Source organism: Syngnathoides biaculeatus, chromosome 8 (assembly GCF_019802595.1).
Source record: "Syngnathoides biaculeatus isolate LvHL_M chromosome 8, ASM1980259v1, whole genome shotgun sequence".
NCBI classification, from domain to species: domain Eukaryota; kingdom Metazoa; phylum Chordata; class Actinopteri; order Syngnathiformes; family Syngnathidae; genus Syngnathoides; species Syngnathoides biaculeatus.
In genome coordinates, this window is record NC_084647.1 from 26,030,912 (window position 1) to 26,054,279 (window position 23,368).

Here is a 23,368-nt window from a genome sequence, read left to right on the forward strand (position 1 = left end):
CAAGAATCAGAGGTTGACGGAGGTTACGTAGTGTCTTTTGTACTGGATTCACACTGCATGGTTCAAGTTGATGCATTAGAATTATTTTTGCTTTAAAGTGCCGCTGTTTGCATGTGTTTATGAAATCGGATATCTTCAGATCAGATTGGGCCACTTACAGATATGCGTAACAATCTCATACATTGTGGATATGTGCAAATATGAGTACAGCATCAACACACGGTATATACCCAGCAGTGGCATCCTGACGTCATCAGAATACTCTGATTGGTACGATATGGAACTTTGTATTTGCTCAAAAAACACATACAAAAAAATCTAATTACAGTGAAGCGTAGACTCCTGAATTTGATGTAAATATCTTCTGCTACATTAAAGGTGCGTCCATTATTACATTGAAAAAAAAATTGATGATGGTAGCCAGGCGGCCAGGGAAGTAATATGGAAGTTACCCTTATTTAAATCAATATAGAAGACTCAGCATAGGTCAACATTACTTAATGAATAATTGTTTTATTACCGCAGTATCCTGTAAGGCCTATAACATGCTCTCTGGGAATTATGCACTGGACCCAAAATAAATTCCCTTCTACCAGTGAAGAATACGTACCTGTGTTTTATTAGGATTTTACCGGGAATGTTCTGGTCAATGTACGTGGTGATGTCCGTGTTGCTTCCTCAGAATGCATTTCAACTGAAGTTCCCATTTTAGCAGTCTGTTTCTGTACAATGTGACAAATAATTTTTCTAATACTTATCTATGCCCCTCCTTGAGCCGTCACCTTATCGTGGTGAAATAATTGTGTGTCCCGGTGATCCAAGGAGCTAAGTTGTCTTGCGCTTTATGCCCCTGGCAGGATCACCTATGGCAAACAGGTCCTAGGTAAGGGATCAAGCAAGGCACTGCTATTAGACCCCTATGATAAGTAAATTGATGGAATTTGTGATCCAAAATCACAAAACGTGTTATAATAATGTTAAATCATTCTTTTAAAAACAATGTACCAAATGTTTGAGCTGGCTTCCATGGTAAAGGCTTCTGTGGTCTTCAAAAGTAATGATTTGGATGAATAATTTTCATGTTCTCTGCTGATATTTCAAGTGGCTAGTTAAAAAGTTAAATTAAGTATGACTATTACATTTTGAATGGAGAGTTTTCAATAGTTTAGATTGAATGTCGTGAAATGGTGCTCTTGTTAAATAATTGTTTCTGAAATGGAATTTAAAGGCACAAATGTATGTCTATTAATGTTTAAATAGTATCAAGATTTGTATTGTAACATAGGTCTTCGATCTACAATTGATTTTTCCAAACATGATCTCATGTGAGGCGTATTGAATTTTAGGTTACACCACTCCCCCATTCACCTGATTCCCATCGTTTATTCTCGTCCATTTTTGCTCTGGCGGTGTGCCAGCTGCGTAATGGGCCACAATTGTTGTAGCGAGCAAGGACACCGTGTCTCCCAGGCCTTGTGCTACACTGCTATTACTATCTGGCCTGCCTCTGCTACAAATTGGATGAACAGGCACTGACACATTTTCAATATTATTACAGTAAACCAAGTGGATTTTGATTGATAACCTAATATGGGCCTAATGCAAAACATCAATCATGGCAAGTATATTAATTATTCAATATTGTGGCGTAATTCAGAAATCGATGCCGCTGCTACGAGGAAGGCACAGAGAAGGAAGAGAAGGGGTGAAGATTGGGATAGGATTAGGAGAAACAGAGACCTTGCTCCCTCAAGACCTCATCGGATTATGTTTTGAACACAGGGATGAGCATGTTAAATGGACTAGCATCACTTCTTTGCTCGCCCCATCTGTGAAGTCAACACAACATTTAAAGACTAGCTGATTATATGCAATTAAAAATGAAGCTTTTAATCATAAAATATGTTGCAAAATACAGACAAAAAAACTGAAAAGATGCTGAAAGAGGAGGATGGATGGGAGCCTGTCACTTTTTCCCCTTTGTTAGATTGTTTCCCGCTAATTGTGCTTCATTAACGGATTACACACACAGTCACCACGGTAATAAATGTCTCACTGTGTGCCTGCTGTGTACCCCTCCAAGTATAATGAATGTGGTGGAGTGTTTGTCACAGTGTAATGTAATTACAGTCCAGATGAAATTGGGTTTAAGTGGTCGACTTTGTGCTGCTGAGAAGACAACAAACAGGTTTTCATGGTTACCTTTTGACCCTTTACTTTTGTTGCAGCTTTATATTTTCACATTTTCCCTCAAGGGAAGTTATCCATCCATCGATCGACACCTACCTCAATTAGACACATCCCTTTTGTGACTTGGGGGTCAAAAAGGCAATATTTGTAATTATCTCGGATTCTAAATGTCATTGCTCACACACGGACATTGTTGATCCAAGCAGCAGCACTACTGGAGTCTTAACATGGATGAACAATACAGTATTAAAGATGATTTAATGATTAGAGATTCTGTCTTTATAGCTATATCGCCACCTTTCTTTTTTACATTTCCTCAATAATGGTCCCTACTTTAATCACCACCCTGTCACCCTGTTTTCAGGTGTCATGCACTTGCAAAAATAAATGGCTTCCCCAAATAAACACCATCCCTTATCACCTCAGACAACAGTAAATCTATCAACCAACTGACTGTATTTTCTCAGTGTCCCCTACTCCACATCCATGTCTTGTGGGGGAGTCGTCCGATTAAAAATAAATAAACACATCTACCTAAATAGACACCTTTCCTTTTCCCCTCAGGAAAACACAAATCAATCACCATATTGACTGATGGACTGTATTTTCTTAACTTATGTCATCCGCATCATGGACATCTCTGTGAGTTGTCCATCTTGAAGAAATAAACACCTCTCCCCAAATAAATAGGTTTGCTTTTCCCTAGAACTGCGTTTTTCAACCGCTGTGCCATGCCACACGACTGTGCCGTGGCGTAGTGTCTGGTGTGCCGATGCAAATCATCCAATCTCACCTAATTGGTGAAAATGAACCCGCAGGTAATGTGCAGTCGCCGACTGTCCGTGCTGTCCAATGATGGGCACAGTTATCATGTCAGTAAGTGGCAATAGTTAGCTAATTACTTTGATGAGTGATTCGTCAGGTGGTGGTGACAGTCACATTGTTGCAAGCGAAGTTGTACGGTGACAGTGACAGAGAGGTTTTTGATAAGAAAAGACGCTAACTCAGAACTGGACTCTTGACAAAATTCTGACTCGGATGAATGCCCAAGTAAGAGGGGAGGACAAAAGATACCAAAGACAGGTTTGATTGCGGAAAGTCTCTGGTCATGAAGAAATATAGCGAAAGATATCTTTCATTTGGATTTACTCTCACCGGGGGATCCAACAGTTATGACTCCGCTGTTCTTGGTGTATGGTGAAAAAGTATCCAACAGTCCAATGGTTCCAAGTAAGCTTAAACGGCATCTCGAAATGAAACACCCTTCACTTTAGAACAAGAATGCAAAGTATTTTGTTCCTCTTCATGCACACGCGAAGGAACCAGCAACGTTGATGTGAAAAACTGCAAAGATAAACGAGAAAGCCCAGAAACCAAACTATCACATTGCTGAACTTGTAGCCAAATTTAAAGTCACACACTGTGGAAGAGACCTTAATACATTCCACCTGTAAAGCCGTTGTAAATAAGATGCTTGGACCTAAAGTGGCTAAAGAAATAGGCAAAGTCCCTCTTTCAATTAACACCATTTCCAAGCATATAGGTGACTTGCATAGTTTGTTAGTTTCGGAAAACGTCCATGTCAGTAGTAAATTTGTATTGCGATTTGACGAGTCCACTGATCTGAGTGGACATCCCCAACTACTGGCCAATGTTTGGGTTGAGAATAGGTATGCAATAAGAAAACTTTTTATGTAAGCCATTGCAACAAAAATACAACAGGCGAGGATTATTTTCAGAATCCGTCTGAATATTTTGAACAAAGTGGACTTAAATGGGAGAAAGGGACGGGTTTCTGCAATGATGGAGTGGCAGCCATGGTCGGGCGCACCAAAGGCTTTATAAACAGAGTGGGGAAAAAAAAGAGACCCCGATGTGATTGTTACACACCGCTTTTTACACCGTGAGGCCTTCATAGCCAAGACCTTACCAGCAGAGACCTACTTGCTGTTGGATGATGCTGTGTGCATGGTGAACTTTGTAAAATCACGACCCGTAAAAAGTCTCATATATGCATCTTATGTGATGAAATGGGCATGGAACCTAAAGCCTTATTGTTCCATACTGATTTTGTCCCATGGCAAGTAACTGGCCTGTGTTTATGAACTTTTGGAGGAAATAAGTGTTCCTGACTAATCAGTGGTCCAATTACGCAAAACTGCTTTGAACTGATGTGGTATGCGAACCTGGCATACCTGACAAACATTTCACATTATCTGAGTGAAATGAACACGTGTATGCAAGGTTGAAATGAAAACCTGCTTGCAAGCACAGATTAAATAAATGGAGTCCCCTCAAACCTGCAATTATGGAAACAATGTGGAAAAGGAAATGTTGAAATGTTCATACCATATAATGGCAAAATGTCAACACGGCCGCATTATATTTGAGATGTAATTTTATTTTTCTTCATCCTCTTTTCAATCCCTTGATTGAGTGAGGACTCATACCATTCAGCATTGGATGGTGAAAGGGACAGGACTTAACAGGAACAGAAGGAACTAACTGAGACAAGATGGTACTTTAAAGCTTAACTTTACCGATATACCATCGGCCGGTTTTTGGTTGGCTCCTGCCAAAGAGTAACCCATTCTGCCAAACAAAGCTATTTTGACAGTGCTCCCATTTTCCACATCTCTATGAGGTAAGCTTTTCAAGACTGATCACTATAAAAAGTAAAACTGGAGAGAGACTAAGAGCTGTTGAGGAAGAGCTTTGTGCATATCTTTCCTCGATTCCTGCCACAATATCAGCTCACCAGCTTTAAAGTTTAGAGGCATGTCGAGGAGGTGAGTCATCTACTTGAAAAAAATCCCTTATGAGAAAGTAAGGAAATCTAACCATCAACTTGCTGATTGTATTTTTTTCAACTTATGCCCCTTATTGTGGATGCTGTCTAGAGGCCCCGTAGCTCAGTGGTGAGAGCACTGGTTTGGTAAACCAGGGGTTGTGGGTTCGTATCCCACTGGGGCCTCCACTCCCTGAGAAGGGTTGCGTCAGGAAGGGCATCCGGCGTAAAAATTGTGCCAAACATATATGTGCGTTCATCTGAGATGACACGCTGTGGCGACCCCGAAAGGGACAAGCCGAAAGTAACCTCCATTGTGGATGCTGTCTCTCGCAGGGGAGTTGTACATCTGAACAAATAGCCCCCCCTCAACACACACACACAAATGGATATGATCCTCTTATACTCATGACTAAAGTAAAATATTAATAGTAAAAACAATTTGGTGGCTCATCCCACGGACTCTATTGACTCAAATAGTGTACCGAACTCTAGACACCATGTCTCATGGATGAATTTTCCACTTAATAATAATCATAGAAATGATCTCAGCTCATAGACAATTGCTAATACTCAAATGGAATTAAAGGCTGAGTTTATTTGAGCTCTGTCACTCACCATAACAGCAGTACCTTCTGATCCACCTAACCAGTATTTTAGATGAATTAAAATGACTCCTAGCATAATTTCTCCAAGTGGTATTGAAGATTAGTTTACATTGTGTGTGACATCTTTTCTGGTGATTAATGTAGCAATGCTGTGGTTGTTCTACAGTCTGCCTTATTTCCTGCTGTTTCTCTGGATTTCTTCTTAGTTGTCCTTTTTTTTAAATCATCAATCTTCATATTCTATCAGACCTTATTTGAAATGAATGATGTGCGAATGAACATGTTTATGGAACCCGGTGTGAATGATGGATAGATTGATAGATTTTTTGTAAGGAAAGGGTAAGGGGTGGTGGGGTTGTATTAGACAGTATGTAATTTTAGAGATGGTATAAATTTACACTGTGATGCTACTGGCTGCATTAGTAACGGAAGTCTGTCGATAAGCTTTCCCGTTTCTTCATGCGTGTGCACACATACACGCATGCACACACAGACGGTTGTCAGTAATGGGGACCAGAGTTGGTCGGGGTCTTGGGATCGGAGACTGTTTGTATTCTCTTGATCTTTTGATTTCCACTGCTGCAAATTTAAAATATGCCAAAGTTGCATCTATTATTTACTGCCAATTTGCCTTTCCCTCCCACCCCATCCCACACACATCCTGACATGCCATTCTGCCATTTCCACTGTCTTCATTGTTCTATTTTTATTATTTTTTATTATTAATTATAAGATTTCCATGGTGTCAACCAGACTCATACAAATAGACAAGGAAGCTGAATCTTTCTAGCAAGTCTAGCTGATATTTTTACAACTAAACAGGTAGTGACCTATTTCAATATTTGTAATTGGTTTGGGGAAAAAAAACCTCATAGTTCAGGGATGTTAAAGTAATTTTTGTCACTGGCCACATTGTTGTTACAATTTCCCTCAGAGGGCCGTTATTGTGAAACCATAGAAATTCTGAATCGCCTCATCATATTTACACATGAAATTTATGAACTAGTTTTGGAATCAGAAATCAAGCATAATGGGTTTTTGAAGCATTGTTCATGTTTGGTAACACAAAAATGCTGATAACATCTTAACATTATCATTTGATGATTTATGATATATGATGATTTGAAGTGTTATGACATATTTTCACAAGAATCATGGATTTTCACACCGATGATTTGCCTTCCTGGGCCACATAAAATCATGTGGCGGGCCAGGTCTGGCCCCCGTGCCTTGAATTTGACAACAGCGTCATAGTTGATGACGCATTTGTGTGACAGAACGAGCTAAATTGTTGACAGTTTTAAAAGTATTGCACTTCGGTAGGTTTTGAATATATGAATTTAGTTAAACCATATGTAAATTTAAAAACTTCAGCCACCAATAACATGTACTATATAACCTATAGAACTCAATTGACAGGGAAAAAAAAGTTTCAAGAGGGAGTAAGGGGCAGGTGTATGGCGGCATTCAGAAATAAACTAATTTTGAAGTCATTTGAAATGGGAAAATTAATTTTAAACTCATTTTAAATTGGAGTCAGTACACACCTGCCTCCAAACAGCCCATGAGAACCCCAAACAAAGTTTGGATCTTCTAGTTGGCATTTCCTGACTGCCTAGTGTTCATGTCATTTTGTGTTGGAATGGGGACCTTAATAATCAAAAGTAAGTGTTAATCAATGTATTGATTCGCGATTAATTGCGTCTTTAAGCATTTGAGGCAAAATGGAAGGGCACTAGTTGTGTGCACCCAGCCAATATACTGTTAATTCCCACTTAACTAGCTTGTTATTGAAAGAGATGCAACATGGTGCCATCTCTTTGTACTATACCCGAATAGCTATATATATCTGTATGGAGTTCAATGGAATACTTAATTGAAAAGTCAATAATTTTTGTTTGTGTGTATGTGAGAACCTAATGTTTGGAAATATGCTCCTGTGTTGCAGAGATGCTGAGAGCATGAAAGCAGGACTTGAACACCTGGTAAGTTCTATTTGATAACCCATACACACACGCACAGACACACACACACACGCACACTTTAACATCAGCTTTGTAAAATAAATTGCCAGGTTGACTGAGAGTGTAGCACAATAAAATAATGGCAATTGGAAAAATTGTAGCGTTCAAATTGCCTTCACGTTCCCTGAAACACTCACACTTGGTCTTCACACATCGATAATCATGAGAGCCCATTGGAAACTCTCCTGGGACAAAACCTGAAAATTTAATGTCCATTTCTAGGCTCTCTCTCTTTCTTGCTTTAATATGAGGTCACAGTGCCACACAACAAAGTGAAAAGGTTCTCGCACCTCTTTTTGGGTGAGAAAGAACCAAGGTTTTCCTTTTGGCCCCTTATTCCACAAGATGAATTATAGACGGGGGTCAGCGAGGGTCCTGGTTCTCTACGGATGTCGCACGCCCTGGCCCCTCTGCATACTAAACTGTACATACACACACACACACATACACCGCACTACGCAAATGACCCTGAATATGCCACAGTTATGTCTGACCTCCACATTCAAACCATTCTCTAACTTTGCAATGCAGCCAAGCATCTGATGTCATTTCCTTGAACACGAGCTTGTTCTCTTCGCATTTTGCTGCAGATGGTCATAAATATATGTATATTTATACATGTATGTATGTGTGTGTGTGTGTGTTCATATGTCATCATATTTCTGACAGTTTCAAGACTGGGTAGTAACATGGGAAGTGACTTGGGTGGAGAAAATTACCAGGTTTATGATCCTAGGTGCATAAAACGAGTTACCCATGCAAGCATTTATTTGATTGCTGTGCATTGTGATCCAATTCACCCTCATTGGTACTAATCATGAGGCAATGCATTTTCGAGGCATAGTTTTTGTTTTTTAAACCCAGACAGGAAGATGTATGTTGTGGTTAATATGCATCCTTGGATTTAGACTTGGAGTGGACTTAATTTCTTTATACTGAAATATTATTAAGTGATGACCTCTATCAAGTAAAATGGTTATAATTCTAATTGAATCTCATACAATAAGATGGTTGGACATCCAAACCAAGTTACATACATCGGTTCTGAGGAAGTCAATGGGAATGTAGATCGATGCAGTAATGCAGCGCTCCTTAAAAGGTAATGTGAATAATTCAAGACAGGGTTATATGCATTAACAATATTAATCATTTTGTGCTCTGGCAATAGAAAGTGAACCTTCAGTGCATAAGGTCCACTCAGTTTAAATGAATATATTAAAAAAGCTATGATAAACCTTTTTAGGAAGTAACGGAGTAATCGTTCAATTTATGTATAATATACTGTATAGTTAAGTCACTCACTTTTGCTGGATATGATGGGGACAGTGTGACACACAGTTTTCATGTTTTTGGTTTAAATATAATTTCCGCCCTTCTAGTGTAGAGTTTGCATGTGCCAACCATAACGGCGTAGGTTTTTTAATCGGCCACTTCAATGACCTCACACTTTTTAAAAGGTGCATGTTTTGTTTTGTATTTTAATCTTACTTATTTTATACCATGTGTAATCCCTCAAGAGAAAATTAAACTGAGGAAAGCAGAAATTCCTTCACTGGATATGAGTATGTAGTCTATAAGATACAATTTTCAAACTAAAACGCAGTTCAGTCAAGCCGTCCTCTTTTATGATACAAAATCAACCTAACTACTGCATAAGTACACATAGCTTGTATGTTTCTATTTAAATGTAACAACATATAGAGAAAAAGTGATAAATGAAACACCTACAGTTTACAGTGCTGTACAGCCCATACACGAGTGTGTTGACTGTTGAATGGTTGGTGTGGCTTAGTAAATTTGGGGGGGAAGGCTCATCTGAATCCCTTTTTCCCCCTTTTTTGTAACTAAAACTTCTTGCCCTTTATTTTCTAAGAGGTGTCTTCAAAGAGTGAGCAGTTTTTCTTTTAGCATTACTCTAACGTGGGAATCAATCGGTCTCTTCATAATTGGATGACAATCTGGAATCTTGCTACATAGCAAATTGATGAGCTGATCAGACAGGGAGGCAGGGAGACAAAGAGACGATTTATTAATTGCGTAACGGAATTGATACAAGGGGGAATTCATTGAGACATTGGGTCTATTAGATCAAGTCTAAAAAAGTCATTATTATTTTTATCAAAGCAAAATCTGTAGCATTTTGTGTACATTACCAATAAGTTTATTTAGATTTTTAACAATGTTTTAAAGATATGTGCAGCAGAATCTAAGTCATCATCATTTTTTGCAGGTGTTGGGTTTTATATGCTTGAATATATTTTTAACATTATGTTGCATTTTAACATTACCCACAGACAGCGATAAAAGCACACATCCATTCATTTATCGTGTTACATTTTTGTGCAAAACTTCTCGAGGAATTCAACCCCCGCAACTATGGCGGCACGTTTGAATTTATGGGTGTGTTTATGCTTATAGGGAGATTGCACCCCAGCACTTGGCTGCCTGAGGAGCTCAGTGCTCTTGATTACGACTGGGGACCGGGAACAGTAAATAATGGAGCATGTTTTTCCCCCTGAGGAAGACTTGTAGAAGTGTTCAAAATGTAGTTCCCTCTCAGTTGCTCACATAAACATCCCAACAGATTCCCAAACAGGCATTTATGACGCTTTGTTGATGTACTGCTCTCCAGATGAGTGTGTCAATTCAACTAAGCCCGAGACATATTATTCTTTTAGATCCCTGTCTTGAAACTGTTGGAATAAAATCATCACTCTTTTATTCATCAAGCTGCATTGTTTGTGGCTTTCTTCCTAAAACAGCTTTACTTTAGGAAGCGTGTTAAAATTTATCATAGATTTGAAGCCTGTCTAGAATAGTCCCCCTTCCTCCATTATTTGCGTATCGGTTTTCCTAATGAACATAGGACAATATAAAAGAAAGTAATATGAAAAGTGAACACAGTAGTGCAGGGTCTCAATCAGCAGTAAGTTGTTGGAAGCTGTTTTAGTAACATTTTAGCATGGAAGCTTCAAGGGAAGTTAAACCGTTGTATAATAAGACTAAATAATAAAAAAAATACGTAACATTCGTAGAAACGAGACAGAATAGAGAATAAAAATGTGACTTGTTTGTTAGCTGGTCCATCTTCTCAAGCTTGTCCTCATGATTTCAGCAGTGTGCTATTTACATTCATATTGGTCGTATTATGTCTGTGAAAATATGTTTGGACTTGATTATTTAATAGCACTGTCGGGTGTTTTTGTAGTCGACTGTCATGTGAAAATGTCAAAGTCAATTAATCAGACATCTTTGAAGTTTTCTCAGCACAGCAGTCCCCAATAAACTGATTTCACATGAGAATTTATTTAATTAATGTGACAGGCATATACAAATAAAATCAAATGATCAAAAATACAGCTTAGCCTGATGCTGAATGTTGTTGGTGTAATTAGTGGGTGCCCTGTTCATGTTTCATTTCATTAAACTGACTGGTGTCATCCTGTCTTCCATGGCATAGCATTTTGTTTGTTTGGGCATTGTTGCCAATCCCCCCAAAATTAAGCATTCTTCTCATTCACTGTTTCTACTTAACCTGTTTGATAGACTTGCATTTGTTTCATTGTACAACTGTATTCCGTTCTGCGACAAGTCTTAACGATGTAATGTCGGAAAGTGACACAAGTGTGATGATTGTGCTGGTTGTGATATGACTAAAGTAGTTATTAGACAGTTATTCCTTGTCCATTATTGGACAGAAAATTTGGACAACCGAGATGGAGCTTCACGTTGTGCCACTGTCCTCGTTCCTCGACCTTAGTCCCACGGTCCTGCTGATAATATTTTAAGACCAGATGCAGGAGATAAACTTGCATAGAAAAGGATGACACACTGGAGATAAAAGGAAACGAAGGATTTGGATTGAAATTGCTGAAGCTAGCGAAGTTGACTGCTATTTTCCTCCCCCAACCATCTCATGTTTTTACTCCCAGATGTATAAAGGCTGTCGCCTTTTTGGGTGGACATTTCACTGCTCCACAGTGTTAAATAGTCTAGAGATATCAGAAGACGGGACATTGATTTAAAAGTTGTGTAGAAATTGGGCAATTGGAGGATAAGTAGTAAAGTCGACTAATGTGTTGTACACCTACTGTACTGATCAGTTAGGCCCCACCTTTTCATCCCTCTTCTGTGGTTGCATGGTCAAAAAAAAAGGCAAACAAAAAGCAAAATACACAAGCTACGGAGTCTGTAACAGTGTAACTGTGACTGCTTATGTTGGTCATGTGGGCCTACATAAAAAGAAATTGCCTTTACATTACAATTAGTGTAATTAGGCACTAGACTAATACAGTGTATTCCTTCGAAAACAGTCAATTGTTGCTGCTATTTGGTGGGCAATTATGATTTGTATGTGAAGACGTTTGTTGTAGTGTGCGTTTTGTTTTCATGTCTCAGCAGACCTCGCGAATGTGAAAGAACAAAGAGAAAAAGAGTGAAGATAATTGCTCCCAGTGCATAGCATTTAGCTGTGTGCTTTTGTGTAGAAGCAGCGAGGCGATAACGTTTGAGTGTGACTCCAATGATGCTTTGCTCTACTTAGAAGAATGCGAAAGGAGCCACAGCGAATGAGGCAGCCCCGCAGCTGTTAATCAGTCCATGTGGTTTATAGAATGAAGTGGAAGAAAAAGCATGCCGCTTTATCAATACGCTACAACGCAGCCTTGTCGTGATTGCAGGTTCACTTTGCAGCTCAGCTTCAACATTTTTCCAGGCACACTGCCAGGGGACATATAAAGAACAAGAGTAAGGAAAAAAGTGGAGGGAGTGGGTATGGGATATAGAAGGCTTCTTGATGGGAAGAAAGCATTCCGAAACAAGAGCACAAACTGCCTCCAAGGTTTAAACATTTTGTACCTGCAACACCAATCCATTAAAAACTCCAGTAGGCTAGGAGAAATGGGAACAAAATGTACTGCAATCCTACACAAGAACCACAAATTATAACAGTATGGTGTTTTATTTATTTATCTTTTTATATCTATTTTATCTATCTGTCATGGATTTTCACTGAAACACCCAAGGAAAAAGTTGTGTATCAAAAAACTGGAGATCTGAGGTTGCACAGAGAAATACTCTGTGAAATTAACCCTCACCTAAGAGGTAAATAATAAAATTAATTCTATGTACAGTATTAAATGAAGCATGTCCTTAACTTCTTTTTCGGTTGAATTGTAATGTTTGCTTTTTTTACACCATGCTTCAAAAGTAATGAATGCTCTTAGCTTAGGTTTAATTACTGGAGAAAATATTGCCCCTAGGAACCTTGAGTAGCCCCTTGCCCCTTATTTTCTTGGATTTTTTTTTAATCAGCTCATTTTTGTTTTTGTGTCCATAACCCTAACAATAATCCAGTGACCCTATGACTTATTTATTCTTGAAACTTCATTACTTATCACACGGAAATACACTGTAGGTCACAGCTTTTCACACACCCCAATTTTTTCACCTCTATTTTAAATTAAAATGTATGCAGTTGTATTTGTTATATTACTCTGAAATGAAAGCACAGAAGACTAAACTATTCAAGTTACGAAATAAATCATTAAATCAATGTACAAATAAAAATGTAGTCTAAACCATTGGCCCGTTAATGTAGCCACTTTGGCCAGAACACACTTGCGGCATTATCTCTAAATTAGAAATCAAATGTTCTTCAGAAAGCTATTTCCAACACTGTTGTGGAACTTCCCATAACTTTGTGGCACTTGTAAATTGTGTTGCTTTTATTAGTTTGTCCAATTTATTGTTAGTCTGGAGACTTTGCCTTTCTAGTATAGTTCTGCAATGTCCATTATTCTCAAATTTTAAGTAACTACCTACTTTTTTCAGCCTCTGTAAGGTCACAAAGTTTCTACCATTTCAAGCTATTCATCGGATTTGAAGCACTTGACTTTCAATAAAAAAAGGAAAAAAATAGCGGTGTTCTCAAAGGTTTGCTTATGAAATAGTCTGTAGACTTTAAATTAGATAAGACTGAAAGCACCACAATGTACAAATTCAAATAGTTTGTTCTGTGCTTTAATTTCAGTGTGAAATGAGAAATTGAACTGCATAAATGTTACTTTTGAAAAAATGTGGGAGCTTTTGATTGTTAGTGTATATGTCAAATATTAATAATACTGACCTGAGGAATGTCATAAAAATAAATTAATTCACCTTTAACAACATAAATCCTAAATTTCAACATTTTCTAAAAACAAAACCACAAATTAAACAAATGAGAATAGTACAGGTGCCTTATTTGAAGTATTGCGAATGACTGAGAATCTACACAGACCTGAAGATGTAAAACTCAACTTTTAGCAAGTGCATTATTATTTTTTATTATTGATGCAGAGAGTGAGTTAAAAAAGGCAATTATACTTTTAGAAAAGACACACTATTTAGCTCACATAATGTAAACGTTTTTAGTACCGTTTATAACAGAACACAGATCATTTTTTTAAAAGTTTTGTTGTATTCTACAAAAAGTTGGTGTCAGGACAGAGGCACGCCGTGCTTCTCACACCTTGTTGACCTGAGCCCTGCTTGATGGCGTCCCTCAATGAGTTGAAGAGTTTACTTAGACTGTTAGCGCTGTTGTCCTAATGACAGACAGCAACTGGCAGCTGCAGAAGTTGCGGACTTGGTGAGGGTATCCAACCTCTCAACACAATGTGGGTGAACCAGAGTACAAGAAGTTGTGGAGAGTTCAGGACTTGGAAAAAAAGTAATGTGTGCAATTTATTATTTTGTTACATTTTGGATTCCTTCTCTGCAAATGTCATTCTCGAGGCAAAAAATGCAAAGGCAGTTGTAGTAAGATGTGAGAAATGAGAGGGGGATGAGGCAGCTGGCTGTTGATAATCAGCAAACAGATTTCCATGCTTATTACACTAATGATTGGAGGACATTTGATGAGGCATTGGGGGAGGAACTGACAATGGAGCAGCAGGGTTTTTCTCATTTGGACATCGCAGCTACATGCGGTAATCTGAGTAACACTCCTCCACCCCCTGAATTTGGTGAGACCGTCATGTAATTGCGTGTCATTAAAGGTGTGACACACACATGCACGAACGCACGCACACACACACAGACAACTTATTTCTCCTTTGCTTCTCCACACAAATGACTGCCTTCATGTCCATCATCTATATTGTTTCCCCCACAAAAAAAACCCATCCCTAAACAAAAGAACAACTGCATTAATTTTCAAATGATGACATTACCTTAGGTGCGGTTGTGTCATATTGTATATGGTAAGTGTTGAGAACTACTCCCTTACTGAAGGTGCTTCATCTTAATGGTATCTCTGGATGTCAAGGGCATGGAGGAAATTAAATCAGAAAGTGCAGATAGACCAAAGAAGATATTATCTCTGGATGATTGCAGTTTTGATAGGTATTCCCATGAATTTCATTTCTCTGGATGGAGAGGAGATGAGTTAGCTTGCAGATTTGCTCATTTTTCTTCTGCTTGATTTATGTAAGTTGAGCGTAACCCCCTCCTCCCTCCTCCTCCTTTATCTAGACAACATACATACATGCATGGCATGGGCACACACTCCTTTGAGTTGCATCTTGTTTGTAACACTTTACAAGGGCATATATTTGTACTTTTCATGTAGTTGTGTGTTAGTAAACTGTAGTATGTTGCCGGTCTGTATTGAGAGCGATCAGAAGAGGGAACCGTTCCCGGGGAGACAGGTGGGAGAGTGTCATTTCTCAGAGTTGTTTACATTCTAAATATGTAATGAAATCTTGTTGGTAATAATGACGGGAATAAAAGTTTGGGAAATTGTAAAAGTAGGGAAGTTTGAGAAATGAGCCCCGGCCCATGAAATAGCATTTGGAGGCAGGAAACGACATTATTATGCACTGCTCCTTGCCTGCCTGAGACATGAAGATGAACTGCTGGCGGGCCATAAAATGCTGTTAGCTGAGGGCTGAAGTATGGCACATTGTAAAAGAGCTCTGATGCCTTATTGACAATGTATATAAAAGTATAGCCATACACAACATTATTTTTCATATAGGATGAACTCGATACAGCAGCTTGCCCATCTCAATACCATACACTGATAGGCAGATTTTTTTTCCCCCTCCCTGTAAATATCTAAATAAACATATTGCTATGGAACCCATCTCTACCCTGATCTTATAGACCTTGATATTAAAAACAGAAATATTACATTTTCTCAGCTCTGTTTTGGCCTGTCCTCCTTTGGTGGTCGCGTCTGTTTTTCAGGAGCAGGGGAAGATGAGGATTGCTGTTGAATACCAACTCCACCATAAAGAGAGATACTACAGTATGTGGGGTCTGTGGACCATTATTTTCTGTCAATAAGTAGTCACAATATGCAAGTAATGCTAACAGCATTCGAGTATTAAGAGTGATGTTACAGTGGATGTTTAAATGAACATTCTTTCCATCAAACTTACGTGATGTGCGGTTAATGATTCCAACACGACTACTTTCACGCAACTTTTCAGACAAAATTTCTCATTTTTAGGGAATAAGGAGTCATTTGGTTTACCGATATCCATTTTAACCCATTATTAGCTACACGTTTTGAAGTATCATCCATTTTTGAAAGTACTTGTCCAGATTTTTGTTATGGGTGAGCTGTACCCTTTTGCAGCTAACTTTAGGTAAGAAGCAGTTTACATCCTTGACTGGTTGCAGTTGTCAATTACAGGGTACTTCAAGACAGTGAACAGTTAACACTCACCTACACACTCGGGAACTTTTGAAAGTCTTCAAATAGCTTAAAACAGCATTGGAGGAAGTCTGAGTACTGAAAGAAAACCCACACAAACAAAACATGGAAATGCCACACAGGAATGAAGACAGAACTTCTCAACTGTAAGCCAGAATTGCTAACCATGAGTACCACACTGCCAGTTTAACATTTTAACATCCTTAACTCCTTTACTGACAGCCTTTTTTAAAGAGGAGTTCGCCGTATTGCCAGTTGATCTTTCGAGACCCACACAAGTTTGTGTCCATTGACGATATCACCACCAAATCTACCAAAAGAGAGAGTAGACTCCCCTCTTCCACCATAATTTTTTTTTTCCCCCAAGCTCTTTTTTCTGTTTTAAGCATTCAGCACCAGAACATGAATTGGATTAATCAAAAACTGTTTTTTGAACAAAACGTGGAGAAAAACATTGTGAAAAGAAAAGTCAAGCAAAACAGTGACTTCAACACTACTACTTTTTCCTTTTGTGACAGTAAAAACTACAGACCCTTTCCAAAAAATAGAATATCATAGAAAAGTATTTTTCCATAATATCCACAAATATACACACCTTCTTGCCCGGGGTTAACTGGGATAGGCTACAGCGTACCCACGACCCAGATAAGGAAAATCAGTACATAAAATGGATGCATATTTACTTGGGTTTACAGTTTGTCATCTTAATTTTTTGACATTTGTTTAAATTTTTTTTAAAACTAAAACTTACTAAAATATGATTGTGTACAATTGTATAGAGCCTTTACTTAACTTGAAGTTATGTATTAGTTGTTAAATATTGGCATACAGTATTCTTGTGTTATGTCCTGGATAAATATACTTGTATTTTATTTTCCATCCATCCATCCATTTTCTTTGCCGCTTATCCTCATGAGGGTCGCGGGGGAGTGCTGGAGCCTATCCCAGCTGTGAACGAGCAGGATGTGGGGTACACCCTGAACTGGTTGCCAGCCAATTGCAGGGTACATGGAGACAGATGACAGTGGCACTCACAATCACACCTAGGTGCAGTTTAGAGTGTTCAATTAATGTTGCATATTTTTAGGATGTGGGAGGAAACCGGAGTGCCCGGAGATAACCCACACAGGCACGGGGAGAACATGCAAACTCCACACAGGTGGGGCTGGGATCGAACCCGGGTCCTCAGAACTGTGAGGCCTACCATCTGATCACTGTGCCGCTATTTTATTTTATTATTTTTTTTTTTTTAAATGCTCATCTTGCCCATCCCAAGCGGCCACACTGCTCGGGATCTACGTCTACTATGATAAAGAACAGTGAGCTCCTTCCATTTCTATAAAAGTCTGTTAATACCAACATTATCACTCAGGCTCCATTTCAATTATTCATGATTCAGGACCTGGGCTCTTGATATGCACAGAAGAGGAGGAAGTCTGGTTGGCTGGTGCTCACTGACCTCACCGCAGTGTTGACGGACATACTTTGCTGAGCCTAAGTGCCCTGAGTCTGTCCCATTAGTAAAAAATAAACACAAGCCATTAGCCAAATAAATAAGCCTCACTCGGCTGGGTAAAAACAATACTATGCTGTCCATAACGAGGAACAACACGCAGGAAACGTCATCTATTTATTATGGAGAGCTGCTCCGAGAGGCTATTATTGTTATTATTTGGCCCGAGGCTGACCAGACAAAGCAAGGCATGCTGGGTCGGCAGATGGCCAAAGGTGGCAAAGAGAAGAGACAGAGAAGCAGCGCCTGAGTCAGTAAACTGTCTTTCAAAAACATTTGTGAGGACCTCTGCCAAGGCCGATTACGGCCGTATTTTTTTTTTAAGATTGACTTAGCCTTGTCCATCAAATGTACATGAAGTTCAATTGACAAGTTTAACTTATTTTTACACTTGTTTGACATTTAGGAATTTTATAAAGTAAACTGGGTGAGTGACATCTGCAACATGATTCATTTTGCCAAACACATGTTATTAAAGTTAAGACTGACAATTTTTTCTCAATGAATAAAGTACAGTGGTACCTCTACTTACGAAATTCATTCGTTGTGGAAGTTTTTTGTAAGCACAAGCGCTTTTTATATGTAAATATCCTAATCCGTTCCAAGTTCCCCAACACCCCCGCCAGAATCAGCATTCAAAGTACCGAATGTAAAGAAGAATAACAATTAAGTTCATTTACCTTTGGCGTTGGTTGACTGCAAAGAGAAGGGTGAGTGACAGGCAAAAGGCATTGTCGGGAACAGAGGAGGAAGCAAACTTTTGACAATTGAGAGAAAGCATACGTACGAATGGATGTACGCACATTTAATTCCACTAAATTTCTTGGGGCCCATGGTGAAGAAAGATGAATGAACATGCAATAACACATAATGAACTCGAGAAAATGTTGTAATTTTCTAATGTGCGCTAGCTTGTGACAGCGTGTGATTCGGTCACACTTGAGTGTCCAGGGAAACGAAAAACATTGTGGGTAAAGAGTGACGTCCCTACTATCCAATGAGATGCCAGGAAGATGCTACGGCGATAGTCAATGGGAGAGTAGATCCACACAAAACAACATACAGGATATTTATGTGTGGCTGCAAATCCAGCACCTATTTTTTCCTATTGTATCCTGAGTTTTCCTTCATAACTAGAAACAATATTTTTCTGAGGAGGCATTTCTTAACTTGAATTTTTTGTTACACTATTGTTCATTTACAATCCCAATTCCCATGAAATTGGGAGATTCTGTTAACATAAATAAAAACAAAATGTTGATTTGTAAACCATCTTCAACCCGCACATTATTGAATACTTGACAAATACAAGATATTTAGTGTTCAAAATGATAAACTTTGTCTTTAGCATCCATTTTCTGAGCCGCTTATCCTCACGAGGAGTACGTGAGTGTTGGAGCCTATCCCAGCTGCCATCGGGCAGGAGGCAGGGTACACCCTGATCTGCTTGCTAGCCAATCGCAGGACACATAGACACAGACAGGTGCACTCATAATCACACCTAGCGGCAATTTAGAGTGTCCAATTAATGTTCCATGTTTTGGGGATGTGGAAGGAAACCGGAGTGCTCAGAGAAAACCCATGCAAGAACGGGGAGAACATGCAAATTCCACACAGGGGGGCCGGGATTTTAACTCCGGTCCTCAGAACTGTGAGGCTAATACTCTACAGCTGCACCACCGTGCTGCCCTGTTTTTAGCAAATAATTAACTTACACGTTCCAAAAAACCTGGGACAGGTTGATGTTTATCACCGTTATATCATCTTTTTCTTTTAACATCAAACATTTGGGAACTGAGGACACTAATTATTGAAGCTTAGTAGGTGGAATTCTTTCCCATTTTTGCTTGATGTACAGCTTCAGCTATTCAACAGTCTGGGGTCACCATGGTCGTATTTTTATGCTTCATAATGCAGCACATATTTTCAACAGGATTATAATAGTAATATAAGACGCGGTAACATTATGCAGTTTTAACACTACAGTCAAATATATAGAAAATACCTTATCTTTAATTATGATTTCATAAAAAACGTACTGCACATAAAAACAAAACATTTCTGAAAGATTACATGCAAATATATTTACCTTTAAAGTTAAATACAACTGAACTTTATTTAGAAAGTGATTTCGCGAAATTAGAGGGAGCCTTGTCCCACTTGAGGTCTCCATGCCACACTTTATGAATCACTAGACCAGATTAGTACAAATTCCCCACTTAATCCTGTGATATTTTGCTGTTGTTGTACATTTTTCACATTACAAACTATGCATCATAAAATACCCATGACACGTAATTTCCGCAACTTTTACTCTACTTCTAATTGTTACTTCTTTTTTTTTGTTGTAGTTGTTTTTTTTTCCCCACTTGACACATGTGCTATATTTCAATTTACACACCACACATCTTGTGTTTGTTTGTAGTCTAATTGAGAGAACGTTATTTAGCTCATTCTGTCTTTCTCTCTTGCATCGACATCTGCCTCTTGGGAGCGCAATTAACGCCTCTTTATTGTTTACTAATGAATTACACAGAGGAGGACGGCGCGCATGTGTAAATTACAGAGAAAAAAACGTGTCTGATTGCAACACCTTAATGCCGCCAGCATCCCGGTTTTGTGTTTGTTAGTTGTTGTACTTCATTATACCTTTTACTGCACTTGTTACGGAGAATTTGATAGTACTTTCTTTTTCCCTCAATCTCATATTTGATCCAGGAAACCCACACTTTGCCCTGGTTTTCCTCTTCCATACACCTTCTTCTTTTCCTTTCGGCTTGTCCCATTAGGGGACGCCACAGCATGTCATATTTTTCATTTAATCCCATCTCATGCATCTTCCTCTCTAACACCCACGTTACTTATATCCTCCCTCACAACATCCATCAACCATTTCTTTGGTCCATCCTCAGCACCCTTCTACCAATATACTCACTCTCTCGCCTCTGAACATGTCCAAACCATCTGAGTCTGCTCTCTCTAACTTTTTCTCCAAAGCATCCAACATAGGCTGTCTCTCCAATGAGCTCATTTCTAATCCTATCCAACCTATTCACTCCAAGCGAGAACCTCAGCATCTTCATTTCTGCTACCTCCAGTTCTGCTTCCTGTTGTTTCTTCAGTGCCACCGTCTCTAATCCGTACATCATGGCCGGTCTCACCACTGTTTTATAAACTTTGCCCTTCATCCTAGTGGAGACTCTTGTCACATAGAACACCAGGCACCTTCCGCCAACTGTTCCACCCCGCTTGGACCCGTTTCTTCTCTTCCTTACCACACTCTCCATTGCTCAGTATTGTTGAGCCCAAGTATTTGAAGTCGTCTACCCTCGCTATATCTTCTCCCTGGAGCCTCACTCTTCCTCCTCCGTCCCTCACATTCACGCACATATATTCTGTTTTGCTTCGGCTAATCTTCATTCCTCTCCTTTCCAATGCGTGCCGTGATTTGGAAGCTTTATTTTATGTACAGTACATGTTTAAGGTGATTTTTCAATTTAATTATTACAATTAAATTTTAAAATAGAACCATCCATTTTCTGAGCCAATTATCCTTACAAGGGTCACGGGAGTGCTAGCCCAGCTATCCTTGGGCAGGAGGCAGGGTAGATCCTGAACTGGTTGCCAGCCAATCAATCATAGGGCACCTAGAGACTGATAACAGCCGCACTCAGAATCACACCTAAAGGCAGTTTAGAGTCTCAAATTCGTGCATGTTTTTGGGATGTGGGAGGAAACCGGAGTGCTTGGAGAAAACCTACGCAGGCATGGGGAGTATATGCAAACTCCACACAAGCGGGGCCAGGATTTTAACCCCGGTCCTCAGAACTGTAAAGCCAATGCTCTAACCACTTGTTCCACCATGCCACCAATGGAAATTTAATTTATTAATAAATGATTAAAGGTTTGTTAATAGCACATTTCTGTGGTGTGCCAAATTTGGAAGAGGTTTTCCCTTTACAAGGATTTTTAAGTCATTTCATTTTGTTGACTAGGGTGAATGACAATTTGTGTTTATTTTCAGGTTGCCTTAGTACATGCAGCTGTAGTCACTGTAAAAATATCTTAATGTACCTATTTAATATACAATATCAATCATGAAAGCAAAAATTGTCATTGTGATATTGTGTGCAATAAATGTGCTTATGAATGAGATGCTTTATATTGAGGTGGATTGGCTTTTAAGTAATTAAAGCGAGGTTAAAAGGATGCAAAAGTATTTATTATGCTCAACATTTGATTAAACATTACAATGGTATTTTATTTATTTTTATTTGAATCCATTGCTGTATTTGGCAAACTCCTTGCAATGGGGTCCTGGGGCTTGGGGCCAGAGTAAGGGAGTGCCAAATTAATTACGCAATGAACTGTAACTAAGATGAACACAATGAATACAATTATGAAATTTTTCGGAAAAAAACTATGTACAAATGCAAACTTCAACATTATCATTGGTCTTTTATTGGGCAGATTAAGATTCTCTTATAAAAGCAGGGAAAAAAACCTACAAAGTAAATTGAAATGTGTTATCATGTTTGTCTGCGTGTGAGGAATTCAAGCCTTCCTTTTCCCAGGCATATTAGTTATTTGTAATTTCAGCTGTCGAGTAGCACCCGTCAATGTGGAGTATCATGTGCAATGTCATCTGCTACAGGGGATGCACACACACACACTGCATTAAGTGTGCCTTAATGTGCGCTGCGGCATCTCCCATCCAGGAGCCTGACATCGCTGCATTAGAGCGGGTCATTATATTTCCCTGCCACTGGAAAGTGACGTTTTTACAAAGTGACAAGTTTGCAGCTAGATAAATCACTTTTTCTATTTTTTTGTAGCGGGTGAGAAGGTGGGGTGCCGGGAGAGAAAGCAGTGGGAGGAAGAGCCTGGTTGTCTATGTCAAAGGAGGAGGAGAAGGGGGTGGGGTGCTGCCTGTCAGTGACACCCCGGCCCTGCCGTCTAAATGACGCTCCCAGGCAGCGGTTTCAGATCCCATCCCCATTAGCATTTAATTTCTCTCTAATCCTACACACAGTTTCCGCCGCTGCATGATAACGAGGGCCACTGTTCCACCGTATGAAAAAGCTTGCAAGCACAACCTCCCACAACACCCACCTTCTTTTTTTTTTAATAGCTCCGTTCACAATCCTTACCATCATTCTTCCTTGACAATTAAGATCCTCAAATCTAATAGTGGCGATATTGGTATTACAGCGAGGTTGAAGGCAGGGAGGTGTCTAAGCACACTCTCTTCCCTCATTCACTCATACCCCCTAACGCACCCCCAATACGAAATGTGGAGCGCCGGTGATTTTTTTTTCAAATGTGCTGTGTGCCCTCTTCTCCCACTGTCACAAGACTTATTACAACACCTTTTGTTTTCTCTCTCAAAATTTCTCTTCTTCTCTTCCTCATTGATCCTCCCATGTGTCTCCATGTTGCGCCTCTCTTTATTTTTTGTCTTGTAGGATTTTTTTTTTTCTTCTGCCCTTGCAGGCTCCACTGGCAACAGGGCGGAAAATGTCTCCTGGTACTTGAGAGGAC

At 39.2% G+C, this 23,368-nt stretch overlaps 1 protein-coding gene across 3 annotated transcripts in view; it reads left to right on the forward strand.

Annotated features, from left to right (window-relative positions):
* Nucleotides 1–23,368, forward strand: part of rsrc1 (arginine/serine-rich coiled-coil 1) — a 194,228-nt gene that overhangs the window by 71,379 nt on the left and 99,481 nt on the right. For all 3 annotated transcript variants that reach the window (XM_061827197.1, XM_061827198.1, XM_061827199.1), the window contains one exon: nt 7,535–7,571. In XM_061827197.1, the coding sequence (XP_061683181.1) occupies nt 7,535–7,571 (37 nt within the window). The remainder of the gene's footprint in view (nt 1–7,534; nt 7,572–23,368) is intronic.